This window comes from Aspergillus pseudotamarii (assembly GCF_009193445.1).
Source record: "Aspergillus pseudotamarii strain CBS 117625 unplaced genomic scaffold BDV38scaffold_110, whole genome shotgun sequence".
Taxonomy (NCBI): Eukaryota; Fungi; Ascomycota; class Eurotiomycetes; order Eurotiales; family Aspergillaceae; genus Aspergillus; species Aspergillus pseudotamarii.
The window spans coordinates 36,567-55,054 of NW_022475124.1; the positions used below are offsets into that span (position 1 = coordinate 36,567).

The window sequence follows — 18,488 nt, forward strand, 5'->3', positions numbered from 1 at the left end:
GATATGCATCAAAGCTCTTCTCCACCACCAGTCATTGATTGGCCCCTTGGCCGGACGTTGCAGTCTTGGGTCTGTACACGAAGTGTCATAGTAACTGGTAAATGACACGCTATCGTGATATTCACAAAAGCACGCAATTTTCTTTCAATATGAGGATTTCCTCAACGAGGAAATTGAATGAAGAGAGGGGGGGCATAAAGCATTTTATATCTATTATGGCGCGGAACATGCTTCTTGCACAGATCCTTCTCTTCAGTTTGACGAGCTGTCAACGAGACTACCCAACGCCATGGCCGAACAACCATCATCGCATTCGGTTTCATCCACCGATATAGCGGTAGAAAATAAAGAGAAGCGGATATGGTATCACTCGACGCTCTTCAATGCCTTTGTCATCGGTGGAGTGGGCTTTATGGCGCCCGGCTTGTGGAATGCGATGAATTCCTTGGGTGCTGGTGGCGCGCAGTCGCCGTTCTTGATCAATGCTGCCAATGCGTTGGTTTTTGGCCTTAGTATGCTGATAATTCAGGATCGGGTGTTGTATTGGCTTGCGGTGCTGATCTCTACCGCTTCTTACAGTGGGTTTTCTGTGTCTCTTCGGCGGTCCGGTTGCGAACCGCATCGGGTTGAATTGGACCCTGCTTTTGGGTGCGGTTGGATATCCGATTTACTCGTACGTATATTCTCATACATCTCGCTTTTGAGGATTATTAGATTTGGACTAACAAGCGACGGTACAGTGCCGCATTATATACGAATAACCGCTATGTACGTGCCAGACTTTGGGGTGTTCGTGGCGGGATGCTAATTACAAGTGTAGGGCAACGTTTGGTTTGTGCTTGTTGGAGCGGTAGCCTGTGGTTTGTCGTAAGTATGAGAAATCCGGTCGACAGCTATCCATTCTCTTACGCAACAACCAGGGCGGGTCTTTTCTGGGCTTCTGAGGGTGCTGTGGCATTGGGATATCCGGAGCCAACAAAGCGGGGCAGATATATGAAGTGAGTCGATCTAGGTATGATAACTTGGCTTGATGGGCAATATCATTGACTGTGAACAGTATCTGGCTTTGGTTTCGCACCGGTGGACCTTTGCTAGGCGGCGCAATTGTTCTCGGGCTCAACCAGTAAGTGTCTTGGGAGATAAAGATATGTTGAGATATTCTGCTCACTCAGTTACAGTTCTGCTGAAGCGAAGAGCAAAGGAAAGGTTGACTCACGTAAGTCTAGCCGAATCTACGTTCCCTGCAAGGATGACTGCTAACAGGTTATGCAGAGACTTATCTCATCTTCGTCGCATTACAGTGCCTCTCCATTCCCCTGGCGATATTTCTCTCGCCACCTGAGAAGGTCCAGCGTAGTGATGGGAGTAAAGTGAGGATTGTTCTGCAGGACTCATGGCGTGCGGAGATGCGGGAGCTTTGGAAGCTTTCTTTTCGAAGAGAAGTCAGTGCTTGTTCTCACTTTCGTCAATAGTCTGGCTAACGCCGATTCAGGTTCTTCTGCTGTTGCCGATCTTCTGGGCGGCGTACTTTAACCAGTATAGTGGAAGTATGGTTTTGCATGTTCTATATTTCTACACATGGAAACACTAACGATCTCTTGGATAGACTTCACGACCTATTACTTCGGTGTCAGAGCCCGTGCTTTGATCGGCTTTGTCAGTATGTCTTTCAAGAATCTGGGTATTAGATACTTCAAGTCCGAGCTATATCTAACATCGGCCAGGCAACTTCGCAAGGTTGTTATCCTCGGGGATGATTAGTCGGTTCCTTGACTATAGAGGAATCACAATCAAAAACCGGGTCACATACAGGTATGACAGTTCGCCATAGGGCATCAATCAGCAACAGGGAGTATACTAACCAGGACTCCAGTTTCTTCTACGTCATCCTCGTACACATCGCCACCTGGGTCTACGCCTGGGTAATACAAGAGAAGTACACTGCGAACCCACCCTCATACGACTGGTCCGACAAGGGCTTCACCGAGGGGCTCTTCGTTATCCTTCTCTGGGGTTAGTATCCTTCAGAATAAATTTTTTTTGCCGCATATCTCGCTAAACTCTATAACATTAGAATTCTCCCAACAAGCACTCCAAAACTGGCTCTACTACCTAGTCTCCACAATGACCGACAACATCTCAGAACTGGGTACGTGAACTCTAGTACTAAAATGGAAACCAAACACTAATAGTACCATCTAGCCCGGTACTCTGGCGTCCTCCGTGGGCAGGAAAGTTTTGCCCAGGCCGTTTCATTCGGCATCAACACGAGAAACTGGTATGGCGGACGAGTTCCCCTTGCTGTGAATACTATTTTGCTTGGTATGTCTCTTCCCATTTCCTTTCCTTGTTCTTGGATCTAGAGACGGGAAAGACTAATCCAAACACTAATCTAGGTCTCGCGGCATTCCCAACCTGGTTGGTTGTTAGGCGCTATGCTCCTATCGAGCATGATCAGCAAGCCACTGTAGGCCAAGATGAAGAACAGGGCCCTGTACGACACTCTGTTGGTACGGACCATGGGGAAAAGAATATAGTGAGGGAAACAGTTGAGGCGAAATAATGGCCCGACTTAGTACTTGACTAGATTATACATGATCTGGGATATGGATATCGCTAGATGTATCTTTCTCAAACAGTATGATAATGAACAAATGAAAGTGACGACACTCTACTCATTATTTCCAGGCGGAGCTGAAAAGGGAGTAAATGTCTGATTAGAGATACAACTCGCTATAGGGAAAAGGCGATTCAACTCCATGCATGGTATTCCAACAATTCCCTACGCTGCGGGCTATATTATAAAGAACTCAATACCTCAGCATGAGGCAAGAAGGGTATATATATCCTTCCTAGTTCTTAGACGTTAAAAAAATACCAAGTGAAATAAACCAAGGTATAAAATAAAAAAAGAAATATTTCTGACTCCGATACGGGGAATCGAACCCCGAGCTGCCGCGGAACTTGCTTTCATGTTTAAGCTGAAAGGCGGCGATGTTAGCCGTTACACCATATCGGATGTTATTGACAATATGTCCGACGTTTTGACGTTATAGCTAAACTATAAAGCTGTATAAGCCCACGCTCTATAACGCTTGTTGAAGATGGGGATGGAACGGCTTCCATGAGATACCATAAAACTAAACCCAAATAGTATCGCCGACGTCAAGACTCTACGATTTAATCCAATCTCATCATCTCAGGTCACAGTGGCAGGCGAGCTTCGGTTCGCAATTGGGATCCTTTAGGCCCTATACCTACCACATAATCACGCTCGTCCTCGCGGTGTCAGAATGACTTGTACACTATATTGCCTAGTTTTCGGCATGAAAATTATATCCGAGTGTGCTCTCACTATTTGGTTGACTATATGGGACTATAACGGATGGTCGCCATGTTTAGACTTAGTTGTGGTGTTTGACTCCCCTTATATATATGCTCAGCTTGTACTTGGGTGCGGGTTACAGCTATTACAACTAGTTTGAACCCTAGGGTGGCACCCTGCTATCCTATAAATAACCTTTCGCGGTGAAGGCTTCCAGGTATCATAGCTACGGTAGCGTCGTCTAGCAGTCAAGATATCCTGGGAGTGTTGGCTTGCTATAATCCGAAGATGCTCCCTTCTGTCATTGCCGGGTAATAATATATAGCCACGAAACACATAGCTCTACAACACAGCACACCCTTTAAGCCTTAGGTATTCCGACTTCTGGCAGATTCGATGACCTTAATACATTACATGCAGTAAAACACCTTAGCGCTGGAACCATGCTGAAAAATATTCCAAGAGAATCATAACACTTAGTCGCTGACGCGAGTAATTAGGGCTCATCAATCATAGCGTGGGATATTTCTTTGGCTTGTTTATGCAAAAAAAAAAGATTATTTTCATCAAATCCGATATGGTGTAACGGCTAACATCGCCGCCTTTCAGCTTAAACATGAAAGCAAGTTCCGCGGCAGCTCGGGGTTCGATTCCCCGTATCGGAGTCAATTTCTTTTTTGCCATTCTTAGTATCCGACAAAGTCTGTGTAATGCAGACAATATATACCTCTTCTTTTTTTTTATTTAACCAACACTCATTAGTTCAATACCACTTTTAGGCGTACTTTCCAGCTCGTTCAATCCGGGTGTCCCAGTGTCAGGGACTCGGAGGCCACTGTTCTTTGCAGCCGCCTTCAACACCTTCTCAGTGATGGATAAACTTTTTTTTTTCTTGTATTTCTTTCTTCTTTTAACATGAGAGGATCTGCATGATTACATGTTATCGGCTATTTAGTTGGTTCACTCCATGCCTGAGCCCAAGTCCTAGGGCTATCTTCTGCCTCCAATACGGAAGACAACGAGTGAAGCAGAGTCCTTCCTTCCTCAGTATGGCCTTCACTCGTGATTAACCACCAAAGGTCATTCAGGTTTCCCAAGACTGCAATACGGGGCATCTAACTCCTTGACATGCTCTTCATCAGTTTACTATAGTGCTCCTATCTTTAAACTAGGGTTGCACAACGAAGACTTTGCCGAGGGCGAACCCTGTCTGACAGGGGATCACATCCAACTGATAAGAGATTGACTTAAACCTCTATCTTGAATATATGCGTCGACCAACGCAATCTAACAACAGAAAGACCAGACCATGCATATGAACTCGATTATTGGACAAAGTCAGGTGACCATAGAGAGCACGGACCATCCACATTTCTGCCCTGGGCTCCGCGAGCTGTATTGCTTGATTTTTGTTGTGAAGGTTTTCATACAAGGAAAATGGCCTCGGCTTGTAACGATGCAGGCGGCCTTAAAGGAACTCTATCTAATCCGGGTAGCTCTGAGCAAAAAGCTCAGGGAGAAGCCTCGGGCGATGCCGTCCTAGTTCAAACACCGGCCAGAGTCAGCGAAGTCGTGTATTCTGCATTTTCAAAAGCGCAGAGGAGATATATCGTCTTTTGTACATCCTGGGCTGGTTTCTTTTCTCCGGTGTCTTCACAGATTTACTACCCGGCCCTAAACACTCTAGCCTATGACCTACATGTCTCAGGTGGCTTGATCAATCTGACTCTCATGAGTTATATGGTACGAGTTCTCTTATCCCTACTGTCTGTTCATGAATAAAAGAACTCACAATAATAAGATTTTCCAAGGGTTATCGCCCATGTTCGTAGGTGACTTTGCAGACAAAGCAGGCCGACGGCCGGCCTACATCGGATGTTTCATCCTGTACATAGCAGCCAATATTGGACTTGCACTACAAAACAACTATGCCGCACTCTTCATTCTCCGTTGTCTACAAAGCGCTGGAATTAGCACCACCATTGCGCTCGGCTCCGGGGTGGTGTCGGATATCGCAACTGCCGCGGAGCGGGGCTCATATATGGGCTTCGTAACTGCCGGCACGCTACTGGGCCCGTCCGTGGGCCCGGTCATCGGAGGCCTTCTGGCGCAGTATCTAGGATGGAGAGCTATATTCTGGTTTCTGACTATATTCGCGGGCACCTTCGCCGTCCAGTTCTTACTCTTCTTCCCCGAAACCGCCCGGAAAATAGTCGGCGACGGTTCGATCGCGCCTCCAACATGGAACCTATCATTGATCAACTGGTATCAGACCAGAACAAGCAGAACAGAAAGACAGGAAGCAAACAACACCCCAGGGGAAAGACATAATAAGATCACCTTCCCCAACCCCCTAAGAACTCTCTCCATCGTCTTCCAAAAAGATACAAGCATAATCCTCCTCTCAAACGCCATCCTTTTCGCCGGCTTCTACGACGTCAGCGCCTCCATCCCCTCAATATACCAAGACCTATACAACCTCAACGACCTCCAAATCGGCCTCTGTTACATCCCCTTCGGCCTCGGCGCCACTATCGCCTCCGTCATCTCAGGCAAAATCCTAGACTACAACTACCGCCGTCTCGCAAAACGACTCGGCGTCCCTCTCCACCACGGCTCCAGGGAGGACCTAAAAGACTTCCCCATCGAAAAAGCCCGTCTGCAACTCGCTTTCCCGCTACTAACCATCGGCAGTCTAACCGTGATTGCATTCGGCTGGGTTCTACACTTCGGCATCCATCTAGCTGCCCCTACCACGATCCTCTTCGTAATGGGACTAGGCTTGACCGGTGCCTTTAATACTGTAAGTACATTGCTTGTGGATCTTTACCCGGGTAACGCGAGTGCCGCGACGGCGTCGAATAATTTTGTTCGCTGTTTGCTGGGAGCTGGTGCCACGGCTTTGATTGATCCTATGTTGAATGCCATGGGGAGGGGATGGTGTTTTACTTTCATTGCGTTTGTTATGTTAGGCACGGCGCCGCTTTTGGGGGTTGTTGTGAGGTTTGGGCCGCGATGGAGGGAGGAGAGGTTGGGGAAGAGTGAAATTTATGGGTCTGGGACGAGGACGGAGAAGTGAAGTAGTAGCGTTTGAGTATAAATTAGCAGTGTGATTAGCATGGATAGATAGACTATATAGATACCTCATTGAATTATACCATTTTTTGCTAGTGATATACAGTGGATGCTAGAGAGCGAGAAAGTGAGAAATAAAAGCTAGAGTGACTAACTAGATATAACATATTCAAAGGTATAGGTAGGATAAGGCAGAACCAGTTTCCAATCGATATTTTAGTATATCTGGATATGCCAATATGACAAAATAACTAACCTTCAAATCGAAATCTTCGTAAGAATCTAGAAACCGAGAGTGATTTTAGATAGGATGAAACGGTAACTTCACGGAAACTCGAAAGGAGTCTGCGACTTTCAAGCCACAGAAAGCTGTACATAATGTATTCTCAAATGATATCACTGCTATAAACATATGCCCAGAAAATGAAGTTAAAAAAAAAAAAAAAAACCAATAGTCATTTTAAGCAGCCACCCACGCCGACCCATTCTATATTTATCATAGCCCCAGGGTAAAAACAGAAACGCAAAAATCAGATACAATCGACCCAAAAGGACATACAAAGAAAAGAAAAAACAATCGCAGTTGCTGAATATCCCGTGTATTGCTTGCTCGCTAAATCCGAACCAATTCAGATCATATCGTGACATCCCAGAATGCAAGAGAAGGGTTTCAATGTGAAGCAAAAGACATGACTAGAGAAAGGAAATGCAAGAGATAGTATTTGACGCCGATATATAAACACAACAGAAGACAAAAGGAATAAAGAATAGAATGAAATAGATAGAGGACACACGCTAAATAACACGACGAACTCGCTTGCTGCGTGACGATGATGCAAATCCATATCAACTAATGAGAGATTGAAAATAGATAAATGACGGAAGCAAAATGCGAACGAAGGGGTATGTATGCATGTAGTTATGTATGCGTGGTGTTTTAAAAGCTGAACAGTCCGCTGCGTTTCTTTCCAAGCGGATACACGACTAATGCAGCGAGGAAAAGACCGACGGTGAAGCCGATTGCGACCTGGACCATGCCGTATCCGATGTCGAAGACGACTCCGTGGAATTGATCGTTGCTTACGGTTGTGGTCATGTTCTTTGCTGCATCCACGAATCCCTGTGTGCCGTTGGAAACGACAGAGTAAGGCGTAATTTTGCTGGTGATTTGCTCTGCCGAGGCGATCCCGGAGATCAGGGATCCACTGGCTGCAAGTCCGGATGGGACGAGAACAAAGATAGCAGGCAGCATCGCGGCAGCTGCGAATCCGTGTCGCAGTCGGCTGTAGAGGTTTCCCATAACGCCGATCACGAAGGCGCCCAACGCGTTGGACACTTGTGTGCTCGAATAGAATCGCTTGGAGCCGAAATAGTTGGTTACATACCCCGCAAAAGCAATGACGATCATCACCGGAATTTGTTTCAGCTTGGCGTGGTTGACAATGGCAAGGCAGATGGTGAAAGGGATGACAAAAGGGAAATGCTGGAGGTATTCGTTGGTGATCGGACTGGCGGGGCATGTGTAATCGGAGGATGCATCGCTATCCAAGAGGCCATATACAGCAGTGCCAATTGTGATACCGAATCCAAGGAACAGGGAGTAGATGATGGCGTAAACCATGCGGACGGAGCCCGCAACGATACTGCGTGATTGTAGCTCCAGGCTAGCGCACAGTACCATGTACCCAGGCAGAATGAGGGCAATTGACGATTGAGCCAAGGCTGAGAAGCAGAAGAGACGTTCGCCGTTGTAGCGAATGCTTCCAAAAGCCCTGGCTAGAAATGACGTCAAGACCGCTGCCGAAATCTCGAAAACATTCGAGTAGAGATAGGACCGAGGGGACAGGACCAGTTGTAGGATACCCAGGAGACATCCCAGCACGAAAGCAATGGGCATGTCGATGGGGCGGGCATTGAAGGCAAAGGGCCCGACGCTGGCGCTGGCGAAGCCATGAATCAAAATCAGGAACCAAACCGGGTACCTGTCCGGTCTCTTCATGATCTCCTCGAGCCGCTGGGTAGCCTCCTCAACGCCGATGACGTCGTGAATCACCTCCTTGTAGATTTGATGAACGTCGGACAGTCGACTCAGGTCAACACCCTGGTGAGAGCGGACCAGCTTTACTTCGGTAGTGTGGGTAGATGCGTCGTCGAAGGAAATAATCATACAGCCCGGCATATACAAGAATTGACCGTCGATCTCGAGAACGCGAGCAGACATCCTCATATACTCCTCCAACCTGTGTGTAGGTGCCCCGTATTTCATCAATGCACGACAAAGCAGGAGTAGATAACGCTGGCGTGAGAGGAGCTCGGCGATGTGAACAGTGATGCGGATTTCATCCTCCAATTGTGGTTTCCCCATCCTCTTAGGCATACCGGGTATGGCACCAATGCTTCGTGAGCGCTTGAGCATGGCGATAGGAGAGCTAGAGGAGTTTTTGGCAGTCGATCCAGACAGAGATATACTGGATTGGTTTGGAGATTTCTCGTACCACTTCCTTGGCCGCTGAGGCTTCCACCCAGGGTCCGGGGACAAGCCTCGCCCACTAAGTCCGGACGAACTGCTTTGACGTGAGTGACCATACCGGCCTCGAGAATAGTTCTGCTGAGAGGGTTGATCATAAAGCTTCAAGAGGGTAGAGAGAATGCCGCCGCGATAATGAGCTGGCCGTTCGACATAGGTGTCGGGATCCCTCTCTTCAAGAGGAGTGATCTGACCAGAGCGGAGGCCGGGAGAGGGAGCGCGGATGCGCGAGAAAAAGTTAAAGTCCTTTCGAGTCATTTGTCGCACTAGCTGATGGGCTTCTGCCGTGCGTGTAGATTGTCGCTTATCTATGAGGTTGTCTTCATCGTCGGAGAAGAAATCGTATTGCTTCTCGGGAAGACTGATCATAGGAATCTCGTCACCATCCTCGGAGGGTAGCGCCACTTCAGTAGGTGTGGACGCTATTGATGACGGCAGACTCGAACGAGGACTTGGCTTCGGAGACTTTGAGGAGCGACCAAGGAGGGATGCGAGCCTCTGAGCTCTCTCTTGGGCGGAGTAGATGGCCCTCCCCTTCTCATAGCTGACCTCATTGTCCCCAGTGACTCCTGGGGAGCTAGCCCGCGAGTGGATCGTTCGGCCGGTGACACCCGTTGGTGAGCTACCGCTGATATCAACCAAGGGAAACGATTGGGGCTCGGCGGATGCTTTCTCCGTCGATGGAATGCTGGCAGTGGGTAAGGGCTTTTGCGGCAATGATGAGCCCCTTCCATCAAACAGGCTCTCTGACGTCGATCCGGAGGAGACCTCGCCAAGCCCATACTCGCTAACAGTAAACTTAACGCGATTGGTGTTCTTGAGAATGCCGGCATTCCGATGCTTGCCCTGAGCTCCGCGCAGGTCCATCGATCGGTCCTGAAGAGCTTCACTATTGGGTGATGGTAGGGAGGATACACGCGGCCCTGCAGAGGATCTGTTTGCCCCATCAGGTACTTCAGTGATGCTTGAGCGCCTCGAGGAGGCGACCGGTAAATCGAAATAACCACCAGCCATTTTGGGTTCTTTACGTGACTCGCCAAACAGGGTCTAAGCAAATTCTTTGGGTCTTTGTGTTACCTTCGTTCTTTCGGCGTCCTATCCTTGATCGTTTGATATCCTCCTGTGAGTTATTATTGCTTTGCTTTCCTTTTCTTTGCTCTATGTCGAGCCAGCGACTAGATTTTTGGTTGAGCGAGCGTGTGGCTGTAGCCTACTGAGACGGTTAGATCAGTACTGGATGGCTAACAAGAAGCTTTGCCAAGAGCCTACCTTCGTGGAATTTTGTGACAGCAAAAGCTCTTAAGCAAGGACAGGATAGCCTCTGTGTAGCGGTACTTTGGACACAACTACCGGGAGGGAATAGTCGGATCGATAGGAAAGAAGGGGTAGAAGTCCCGCCACAAGGAATGATAGTAGTACGTCACGGGGACATGACTCGAAATCTGGGTAGGGCTATGAAAGGTAATCAATCCACTTGGAAGGTATTAAGAGGAAGAAGGATATATATCCGGTCTCCTCTTTTTGCCTGAGTAGGAGGAGACAGAGAAAGGTGTCGTTTGATATAGAGCAGTGGGTGAGAGTCGAAACAGAAAAATGTCGATTGAAAGTGTTCAATCACGGAACGTAAAAGATATTGGATACTGCGCGGTCTGTCGTCAAACCTGTGTTGCAAGACCCTTCAAGGGAAGAATATTAAAAGTATTAAATTTGCAGTAGATTCCTGACGTTAGGGGATGTGAGAGGGATGCTGGAGGAAAGTGGAGTTTTGTATCAAATCGCTGCAGTGTCTTCGCCACGATGATAAATCACCGGCTGGGGGAAGATTTGATATCCAGTGCCAGATTAATCACCGATTAAAATTGCTAGATAGGAAAATCAAAAACAAAAGAAAAGTCCATCCCCCGGCGTTTAAAAGGATCCAATTGTCTAGCCCCGCTTCTAATGGCGTCAATCCTCAGGGGATTTAGTTAAAGTAACAGAATAAACCATGAGAAAATAAAAATTAGCAACAGAGAAACAAGACTCAGTGTGACACCCAACCTCGATGGACTAGAACAACGCTTAGGCATAGTTAGAGTACCTTTTTTTTGCGACGATCTTGGCTGTGACCACGGTCGACAGCATTGGTTCCACGGGGTCCACGATGGTACCACAGGTGGCCAAAGGGGAGGTCACATTTGGTTTTAGATGGAGACTATCAGCTTTAATGGAGAGAATCGAATTGACATTCTTTCATTGTTCTGAATTTTCTCTTGTTTCTGCTATTTTTTTTTGTCATTTTTCGTCCTCCTTTTCTCATGTTTTGTCCTCCTGGAGTATATTTTTGGGGTTCTTGTGTGTGGTTGAGAATATTAAAAAAAAACCTGAGCTGAATTGTCGGCCTGTCCCCACCGGTCGAACAGTCTCGATCATCCTTCTGGAACCTTTAGAGCAGAGAAGATCACTGGATCCATTAGCGTTAGTGGAAGAAGAGGACTAAACACAATACTAATCAGGCCCTCCTTTTCTCATGTTTTTTTTTTTTTTTCCTGGTGGTTTATCTCAAGAGGCAAAAACCGGAAGTGGATCTGAAGGAACAAGTTTATCAAGAGATAGCAGTTGCTTTTTTAGCGCCCGAACCGGACCGCTGACGAGAAACCCAAGGATAAGGAAAGTGACCCACGGAAGGTTCGGTCGGTCTGGACACGGAGTTCTTGTTCGGAAGGCAATAAGGCTGTGCGAATAGAAAGAGACACTGGCATCTCGTGTTTTTTTTTTTTTTTTTTTTCGTTCGGCTACCCGATGTTGGATTCTTGAAGCCGACTACCTCCTGAGAAAGCCGACCGCGTATGCGCCAATGACGAAGCTTAATTAGCTTGACATGCACAACATGGTTGAATTTTCTTTTCTTTTTTTTTTCTCTCCTATCACACCATCGTGATCATCAGCAGGAGATTTTCAAGTTGTGGTGGTGGGGATAAAGAGGTGATAGTCCAGGTGGCAGTTCGGTCTTACGAAGCTCCCTTGAGCTCCATCGTCATCGTCACGTGGCGGTAAAAAAGATCTTTTTTTTTTTTTTTTTTAGAGTACGTAGCAAGATAGTAAGACTGGGAGAGTGATAGGTAACAGTGAGAGATAAGGGACAAAAGGGCAGAGGAGGGGCAGAGTGGGGAGGATTCTACGTAGTAGAGGTGAGGTTAGGATTGAATTGATTGGATATCAAATGCAAGATGCAAGTTAATGGCCGAAAGCCGGTTACGAATCCTTCTCTCCCCCCTATCAGCGATGGCTGGCCACCCCTGTGCAGATGGCGTCGTCCCTGTTGATCAGTTTCTAAACCGGGCCTAATGGATTTGCTGCTGATCAGTTTTCTGGATATGCACGGGGCACTGTTAGATCCGTGATTCTCAGCGGCGCGCCGGGTTGGGTATTCCGGAGGCTTCCACCGTTGGTTTCTGCCCAACCATTGCTTGTTCTTTTACCATATGATATACGGAGCATTACTCTGTACACAGTACAGATATTAAGTTCATTGACGTAGTAGCTGTCGAATAAAATTATTTCATCTATTTCCTATTCACGTGGCGGGATTTCTATCTGACATGACTGAAACCGTTTCAGTCTTGGCCTCTACTCATCTAAATCATGCGAAGAACAAAGAGGTCTGAATTTGCATAAAGTTTGTTCCTGTCAGCATGGAGCTCACAGTTTCAGGCAACAGCTCCTTACTTGGTGTTTGGGCTATCAGGGCCCACTCGGCTTCATCATTCAACAGCCATGCTTCGACTGATTCGTTTCACACATCCGTATGATTTTCATGATTGACAGAAGTGAGACCCACATACATATTCCATAGTTACTGTGTATTTGTTGTTAATATTAGCGGACCAATTACATCGTTTCGTTCATCATATTGCGGTGTTTACCGTAATCATAGCCCAGTAAAACTATACACTAGTAGACTGACCGGAAATATCACACTAGACGCCCCAGATATCGCAATGCCAACCCCAAGCTCACCTTTAGTCCTATAGTATAGCATTCTCATACAGCTGTGGCTCTACCCTTACTCTCCCATGATGTCAGAAGAGTCACTTAGCCAGTAAATTACGTAGAAAGGTGTTAGACAACGTCTTCCAAGGAGAATCTGCATTAGCTATCTGTTCTAGGAATCTAAACCACGGCATGCAAATTACCTTGATTTGTTTCTTTCTATTCTCACTACCTACGAATCACTGTCAACTTCCGCATAATAAACTCTGCCTCGAACAAGGTGCTGACTGCATAACAGAGATTGGCAATCTATCTATCGTATTCCCTGTTTTCTCCATCAATACTCTTGTCGGTCTTATTATTGCCAAAGCAGGATATCGGTCGATGCGGTGTAACCTGACACATTCTTCACTAGTAGTCCGACTCAAGCCCATATACCGGGGACGACTGTGCATTCCGTCCCAATGCAGGGACCTATACTCAACCTGGCCCAAATTAGGGGTTTGAATAGTAACACTGAAATGCCGTTATTGGCGGGGGAAGTGATGCCGAGCCGGGACGGCATGTATGTGACCTTGAATGTCCTACGGGAATATTTCTTCCCATCATGGGGTACTGTGGGGGTAAGGAGATGACAAGATTGGTAAATGTAAAGCGATTTCTTGAGGAAAATCATTACTACCGCCAAAATAAACAAGTCCATGAATAGACACTTAGTAATCGGGCGGCTGGGATGCTATTTCTGGAACGAGTGGAGCCGAGCTTATTTCACCTTCGTTGAGCTGGTGACCTTTTTACGCCATTGTCGGCTGTCATAGAATGATGTCTGTGGTTTCATAGTAGATTGACATTATGATTTATACTCACATCACATTTTCATATGCTACTATGTGTAGGATATGCTGTTATCGATGTAACCGGTCCACCGGCACACTATGGAAAATGAACCGGATATAATAGCACTCCTGACAATTTCATTTCCATAATAATAGACATGCTTCGCAAAATATGATTGAATGATCAGATGACCCCGGATAGACAAGTGACATTGTCTCAAACTGAGTGAGAAATATTAAACTATGACTCAACTTTTATCAATTGCCACCAGCGACTAATCGGATAATAAGCACTAGCGGACTGTACCCTCTTAGATAGTTCCTCACAGCCCTGATAGTGGTACCACCGACCTGGGTGAGCAGGGACTAGAACCAGGAAACCGAGTTACCGTTCTGCAGGTAAGTGATATCTACCCTCAAGGACGGTGGCTACCTTGCAGTAAGCGAGCCAGACTAGAGCTAGCTTAGCAACTAACGGTCCCTAGATCCACTCATCCGCCCACGCACCGACATTTCCAAACCTTTATATCCCCGTCGACCTTCTAGATCTTTTCCCGCCCCAGTAGATTTAGGTCAGGTGGTCTGCAAAAATATATCGGTTCTAGGGAAAAAACAAGCTGGGGATGAATTGACGAATTACCAATGCTGGAAAAAGAAAGCATCGAAAAAGAAGCACAGATCACCGGCTGACTGGCCGACGTGTCTCCATGGAATAAATCACATGGGAAGAATCTGATGGTGGACTGGACAAATTTTTTTTCCCGGTCCCCCCGATAAATAAGCTAACCCTACTTTACTCCATTTGCCGTCGTTGGCATTATCAACCAGTAGGTTTTCCACTGTACCTAATGAATTTCTATGTACATAATTCTAAAATGAAAACATAATAAAAAATATCAATGGACTGCTCCAGACCGACCTTTTTGTTAGAGTCACTATCACGATCTCAATCACACAAAAGCGCTAGTGACATGTTACATCTCCAACCACTTGCATTTACATAAAATTCCCGATGGTTACGAAAAAATATTAAATCGGTGCACAGGCCCCATTAATTTATCAGGGTTTCGTTTCTCTTCCCTGCTGACGATCACTAGCGCCAGGAAAAAAATTATCCCTGAAAAATCCGATGCGCCATGATCTATAGTTGAAGCAGGTACTTTACCAACTACTAACAGAGTATAGTACCAGCTAGAACAACAGCCTGTTTGTGTTTCACGTGGAAAGGAAAAGAATCATCTAGTTTGGTCTGTGCGATCTACTGAAACCGTCATTGCCTAGGGAACTAGCGTCACATACATTCTCAAGGTCGGGAGGAGTTGTCCTCTGTGGATATATAGCATTACGCATTAAAGAGAGAAACTAAGCATTAGACCCATTCACCAGCTTACTGTTTCGATAAAAACTTGATAACGTATTGCTGCCCAACGATTAATTACTCCCCCTTAATTCTCTCATTCACATGGTCAGTGCTTGCGATCTAGCGTCTGCTAATTTCCCTACAGAATCACGGAATCGCAACATGCATGATGCAGATTTATCACGCCCAACTTCTCATTTTCCGAGTAGAGGCCGAAGACTTCTGAAATCGGCCCGAGGTAGGCGTAAACTGGTAGATGGTTAAGCCTTACGCGTATACATAACTTGGTGTGTGGTCAATGTTCTAGTAGGCTCCGGCACTTACTGGGACTGTGCTGAGAGGACCATATGGATGCATGACTGCCAATTGATTTTAAAACCGGCTAGCTGTCGATCCATACCACCTACTACTGCCGTAATTTCTTCATTCACTCGAGCGGCTCCATAAAAATTTGCCAACTATAGACTAGAGGATGATTGTGATGGCGGCCTTGTTGCATGTTAGGGCCCGTGGTCATCGAAACATTTACCACATGATGTGACTTTATCGTTGTAGCCGTAATCATGGTATAATGCATCATATCTTGAAGCGGTGTACCGATATCTACCTGCAAGATAGGTACAACAGCATCCATGGCTCCGTATGCTATTTGTCTTCAAGGTACGCCGCATATGGTCAAGCGGTAGCTGCCTCTTAATATGGATCATCTAGTAGCACACCGCTTGATAGTCGATAAACAAAAGATCTTTTATTTCCACTTTTCTTTTTTAGTATCAAAAGAGCCCTGCCAATATAACGTGATATAGACGAATCAAATATACACCAATCGGTGGCGCGTAATCTACCTTCAGGCCAGCGATATCTGGGAATTACGTACGGGCCCTCCCTTTTTTTTTTTTTTTTTTTTTTTATTTGGGATTTATCCACATAGTCGCGGTATCCGCCTCCACTACCTCTTGTGGACAATATCCTTTACGCATAGGTTAGATACGAACGCTTCTCTTCTCGGCTCTTTTCGGTCTTTGCATGCATTCTTACCCGGAGTGGAACATTTGGATTCGGGATTTGCTTGCGCTTTATGCACGATGATATCATGCAGAAATCTGTATACCAAGTAGCACCCATGCGTATCTTCGCATTCGCATTGGAGATGAATCTTAGATTTGAATTTACTACTACTGATAAGGAGTCTGAGCTACGTTGCGAGGATACTGAGGAATTCTACCTTCTGTGTCAAGCAATGAACCGCGTAAACCAGGTTGCAGCAGGGAATGCAGTAGCAAGCTCATGGTACTGTGGCTTGAAACAAATACGAGCCTTCTTCGGGACGTCAGTCAGCATCTTAAACAGCGGTCTTCGGCAATCGAAATAGAACCTTACTGCTTGAGATAGACATGTGCTGTGGAACATTCTAAGTAATTGGGTCTTGAACTGAGTCAAGAAGTGAAAATTACGAGATGTATCCGTTTCTAGAACGCCGAATGTGATATTGAATGGGATAAGGCTATTCGACGTGTGGCACATTAGTGCATAGAATGATTTCTGTATTAAATTCCGTACAGTATCCATAAGAGCTGATTCGCTCTTGATGACTAGATTTACGTTATATGTGTTGCTCTTACTAGTAACGTATTCTGTTTACCTCGATGCTATAGAAGCGGGAAACTTTTCATCAATAATATCTCCAAGTTGAGGAGCTACAACACGGCAGGTATCAACAGTTTAGGTAGTTGCTATGATGGAACTAAATTCGACAGAATCCCACCAAGAGCATTTGCCGAAGTAAACCATATCTAAATAAATAGACATTCGCCAGGAATCCAGCTAGTTAACAACCTTGCCTAGTCTGTCATGGCATTTCAACACACCATTGACAACTCCTATCACTCCATCTGTCGCGTCTTGGTTAGAAAGCAGTTTTATATCTGCCATGGAGATATGCTTACCCATGTCAAAATTTATAAGAGCTGCAGGTGCAATAGAGTCCGGAGATTCCATCATTTGACCCCCTCTTACGTTCTCGCACCAGCATTGCAAGCTGCGCATATTAGGGTCAATGATTTGCCTGTAGTCGGTGTAACGACAGTTATGGCAGTCGCCTTCCTTAATCCCCATTCCACTATGCTCATTAGTTACTACCCATATCCTGAGAAAAGCATAACAGGCCACAGCTGAGTTATATACCTACCCTGCTCTCGGGGTAAAGTTTTGCTTCTGCCTGTCCCAGCCAAGACATTCGTTCAAGTCAATGCTCGAGGTTACAAGCGGCTCCGATGCAGGAGCTTGTTTTCTGGACTTGCACCTTGCTCTCAAACGCTCTTCTCTTGAGAACCGTTGAATTAATTGTGATACTCTCACGTCTTGACACTGGGCATGCAATTCTTCCTTGGACCAAAACATGGACCTGCCTCTTTCGGCAAGTGAAAGGATGTGTCGACTAGCAGCCAGAGCTGCTAAATAGGAAACAATGATGACCAGAAGTCGAGCCATATTCGCTGAACTAAGCAGGGAGCCTGATTGTAATATAGAAAGATGAATATCGCAGTGATTTGACGCAATAATCTTCCAGCAGGCTAGGCTGTTTATATTCCCACGAAGTTTTCCTTGTCCCGCTACTATCTATCTCTGTTTATTTCCCCCTGGTTTACTTCAGGATTAGATAGCGTAATACATGTGTGCCTGTTTTCTTTGTCTAGGCGGGCTGGGGCGCTGGGCAACGGTTTATCGGGCTCTACCCAGAAGTCCCTGACTTGTTCTAGACTATGGCCATATAAGGTTTAACAAGTTGGTTAAATTAACTGGTACCATAAACATAGAACAAAGCTACGGTTGTTAGTATATTCTTTCAAATATTGCCAAAGACGATGTTATCATGCATTCAGTTTTTGCCCTTCATTATCGATCATCTTAAGATGATCATTGGATCAACTCTTGATCATGGGCGTGACCTCTCTAGAGACCTTTCTTACGCGATGTTTGACAGTTTCACTTTAAGACATAACGCATCAAGTAATGAGTACTTCATTGCCTATTCACAAGGATATTGATGGCAGATGTACACAAGGGCGTTGGCCTAGATCCATTAAAAACAATTGATGTGACTAGTTTCCGCCCTCACCGAAGGATAAATCAATGAAATTTTGCCCTCGGCTCAATAATCTCCTTGGAATTTTGTTTCATGAAGGCTAATAACTTACATGACCCCAGCTGGGTTAGTATTGGCATGAAATACAAGGGACTTCAATGTGATAGCAAACATCTAAGTATCTTCAACTACCCGTAGATTGCTTTATAATCTTGTGATTTTTATCAACGAGAAAGTACATTACATACTTGGTCAAGTATACCCCATGGTAGTGTGTCTGTGGATTTGTTCGTTGACTAAAATTCTAC

At 45.8% G+C, this 18,488-nt stretch overlaps 4 protein-coding genes and 2 non-coding genes across 6 annotated transcripts; 3 read left to right on the top strand and 3 right to left on the bottom strand.

Moving 5' to 3' along the window:
* Positions 1-289: 289 nt before the first annotated feature.
* Positions 290-2,563, top strand: BDV38DRAFT_275940 (uncharacterized protein; the record flags this gene model as incomplete). The annotated part of the gene is made up of 11 exons (XM_032058119.1): positions 290-512; positions 821-998; positions 1,179-1,216; positions 1,273-1,442; positions 1,493-1,547; positions 1,607-1,660; positions 1,725-1,812; positions 1,874-2,013; positions 2,075-2,149; positions 2,203-2,322; positions 2,397-2,563. The coding sequence occupies 11 exons, from the start codon at positions 290-292 to the stop codon at positions 2,561-2,563; spliced, it is 1,308 nt and encodes a 435-aa protein (XP_031907503.1).
* Positions 2,564-2,925: 362 nt separating this feature from the next.
* On the bottom strand, positions 2,926-3,019 carry BDV38DRAFT_t237. The gene has a single exon. It is a non-coding gene; the product is annotated as a tRNA-Glu (tRNA).
* Positions 3,020-3,896: 877 nt separating this feature from the next.
* Positions 3,897-3,990, top strand: BDV38DRAFT_t236. The gene has a single exon. It is a non-coding gene; the product is annotated as a tRNA-Glu (tRNA).
* Positions 3,991-4,172: 182 nt separating this feature from the next.
* Positions 4,173-7,045, top strand: BDV38DRAFT_290309 (MFS transporter; the record flags this gene model as incomplete). The annotated part of the gene is made up of 4 exons (XM_032061459.1): positions 4,173-5,068; positions 5,127-6,366; positions 6,431-6,432; positions 6,953-7,045. Exons 1-4 carry the CDS (start codon positions 4,763-4,765, stop codon positions 7,043-7,045), a joined length of 1,641 nt encoding a protein of 546 aa, XP_031907504.1. The 5' UTR covers positions 4,173-4,762.
* A 147-nt stretch (positions 7,046-7,192) lies between these two features.
* BDV38DRAFT_21155 (threonine/serine exporter family protein) lies at positions 7,193-10,168 on the bottom strand. The gene has a single exon (XM_032052621.1). The coding sequence runs from the start codon at positions 9,939-9,941 to the stop codon at positions 7,338-7,340; it is 2,604 nt and encodes an 867-aa protein (XP_031907505.1). The 5' UTR covers positions 9,942-10,168; the 3' UTR covers positions 7,193-7,337.
* Positions 10,169-17,094: 6,926 nt separating this feature from the next.
* BDV38DRAFT_290311 (uncharacterized protein) lies at positions 17,095-17,585 on the bottom strand (the record flags this gene model as incomplete). The annotated part of the gene is made up of 1 exon (XM_032061460.1): positions 17,095-17,585. One exon carries the CDS (start codon positions 17,583-17,585, stop codon positions 17,280-17,282), a length of 306 nt encoding a protein of 101 aa, XP_031907506.1. The 3' UTR covers positions 17,095-17,279.
* Between the last annotated feature and the right edge of the window lie 903 nt (positions 17,586-18,488).

Coding starts and splice junctions, on each gene's coding strand:
- BDV38DRAFT_21155 (XM_032052621.1), bottom strand. CDS start 9,941: ATGGCTGGTGGTTATTTCGATTTACCGGTCGCCTCCTCGAGGCGCTCA.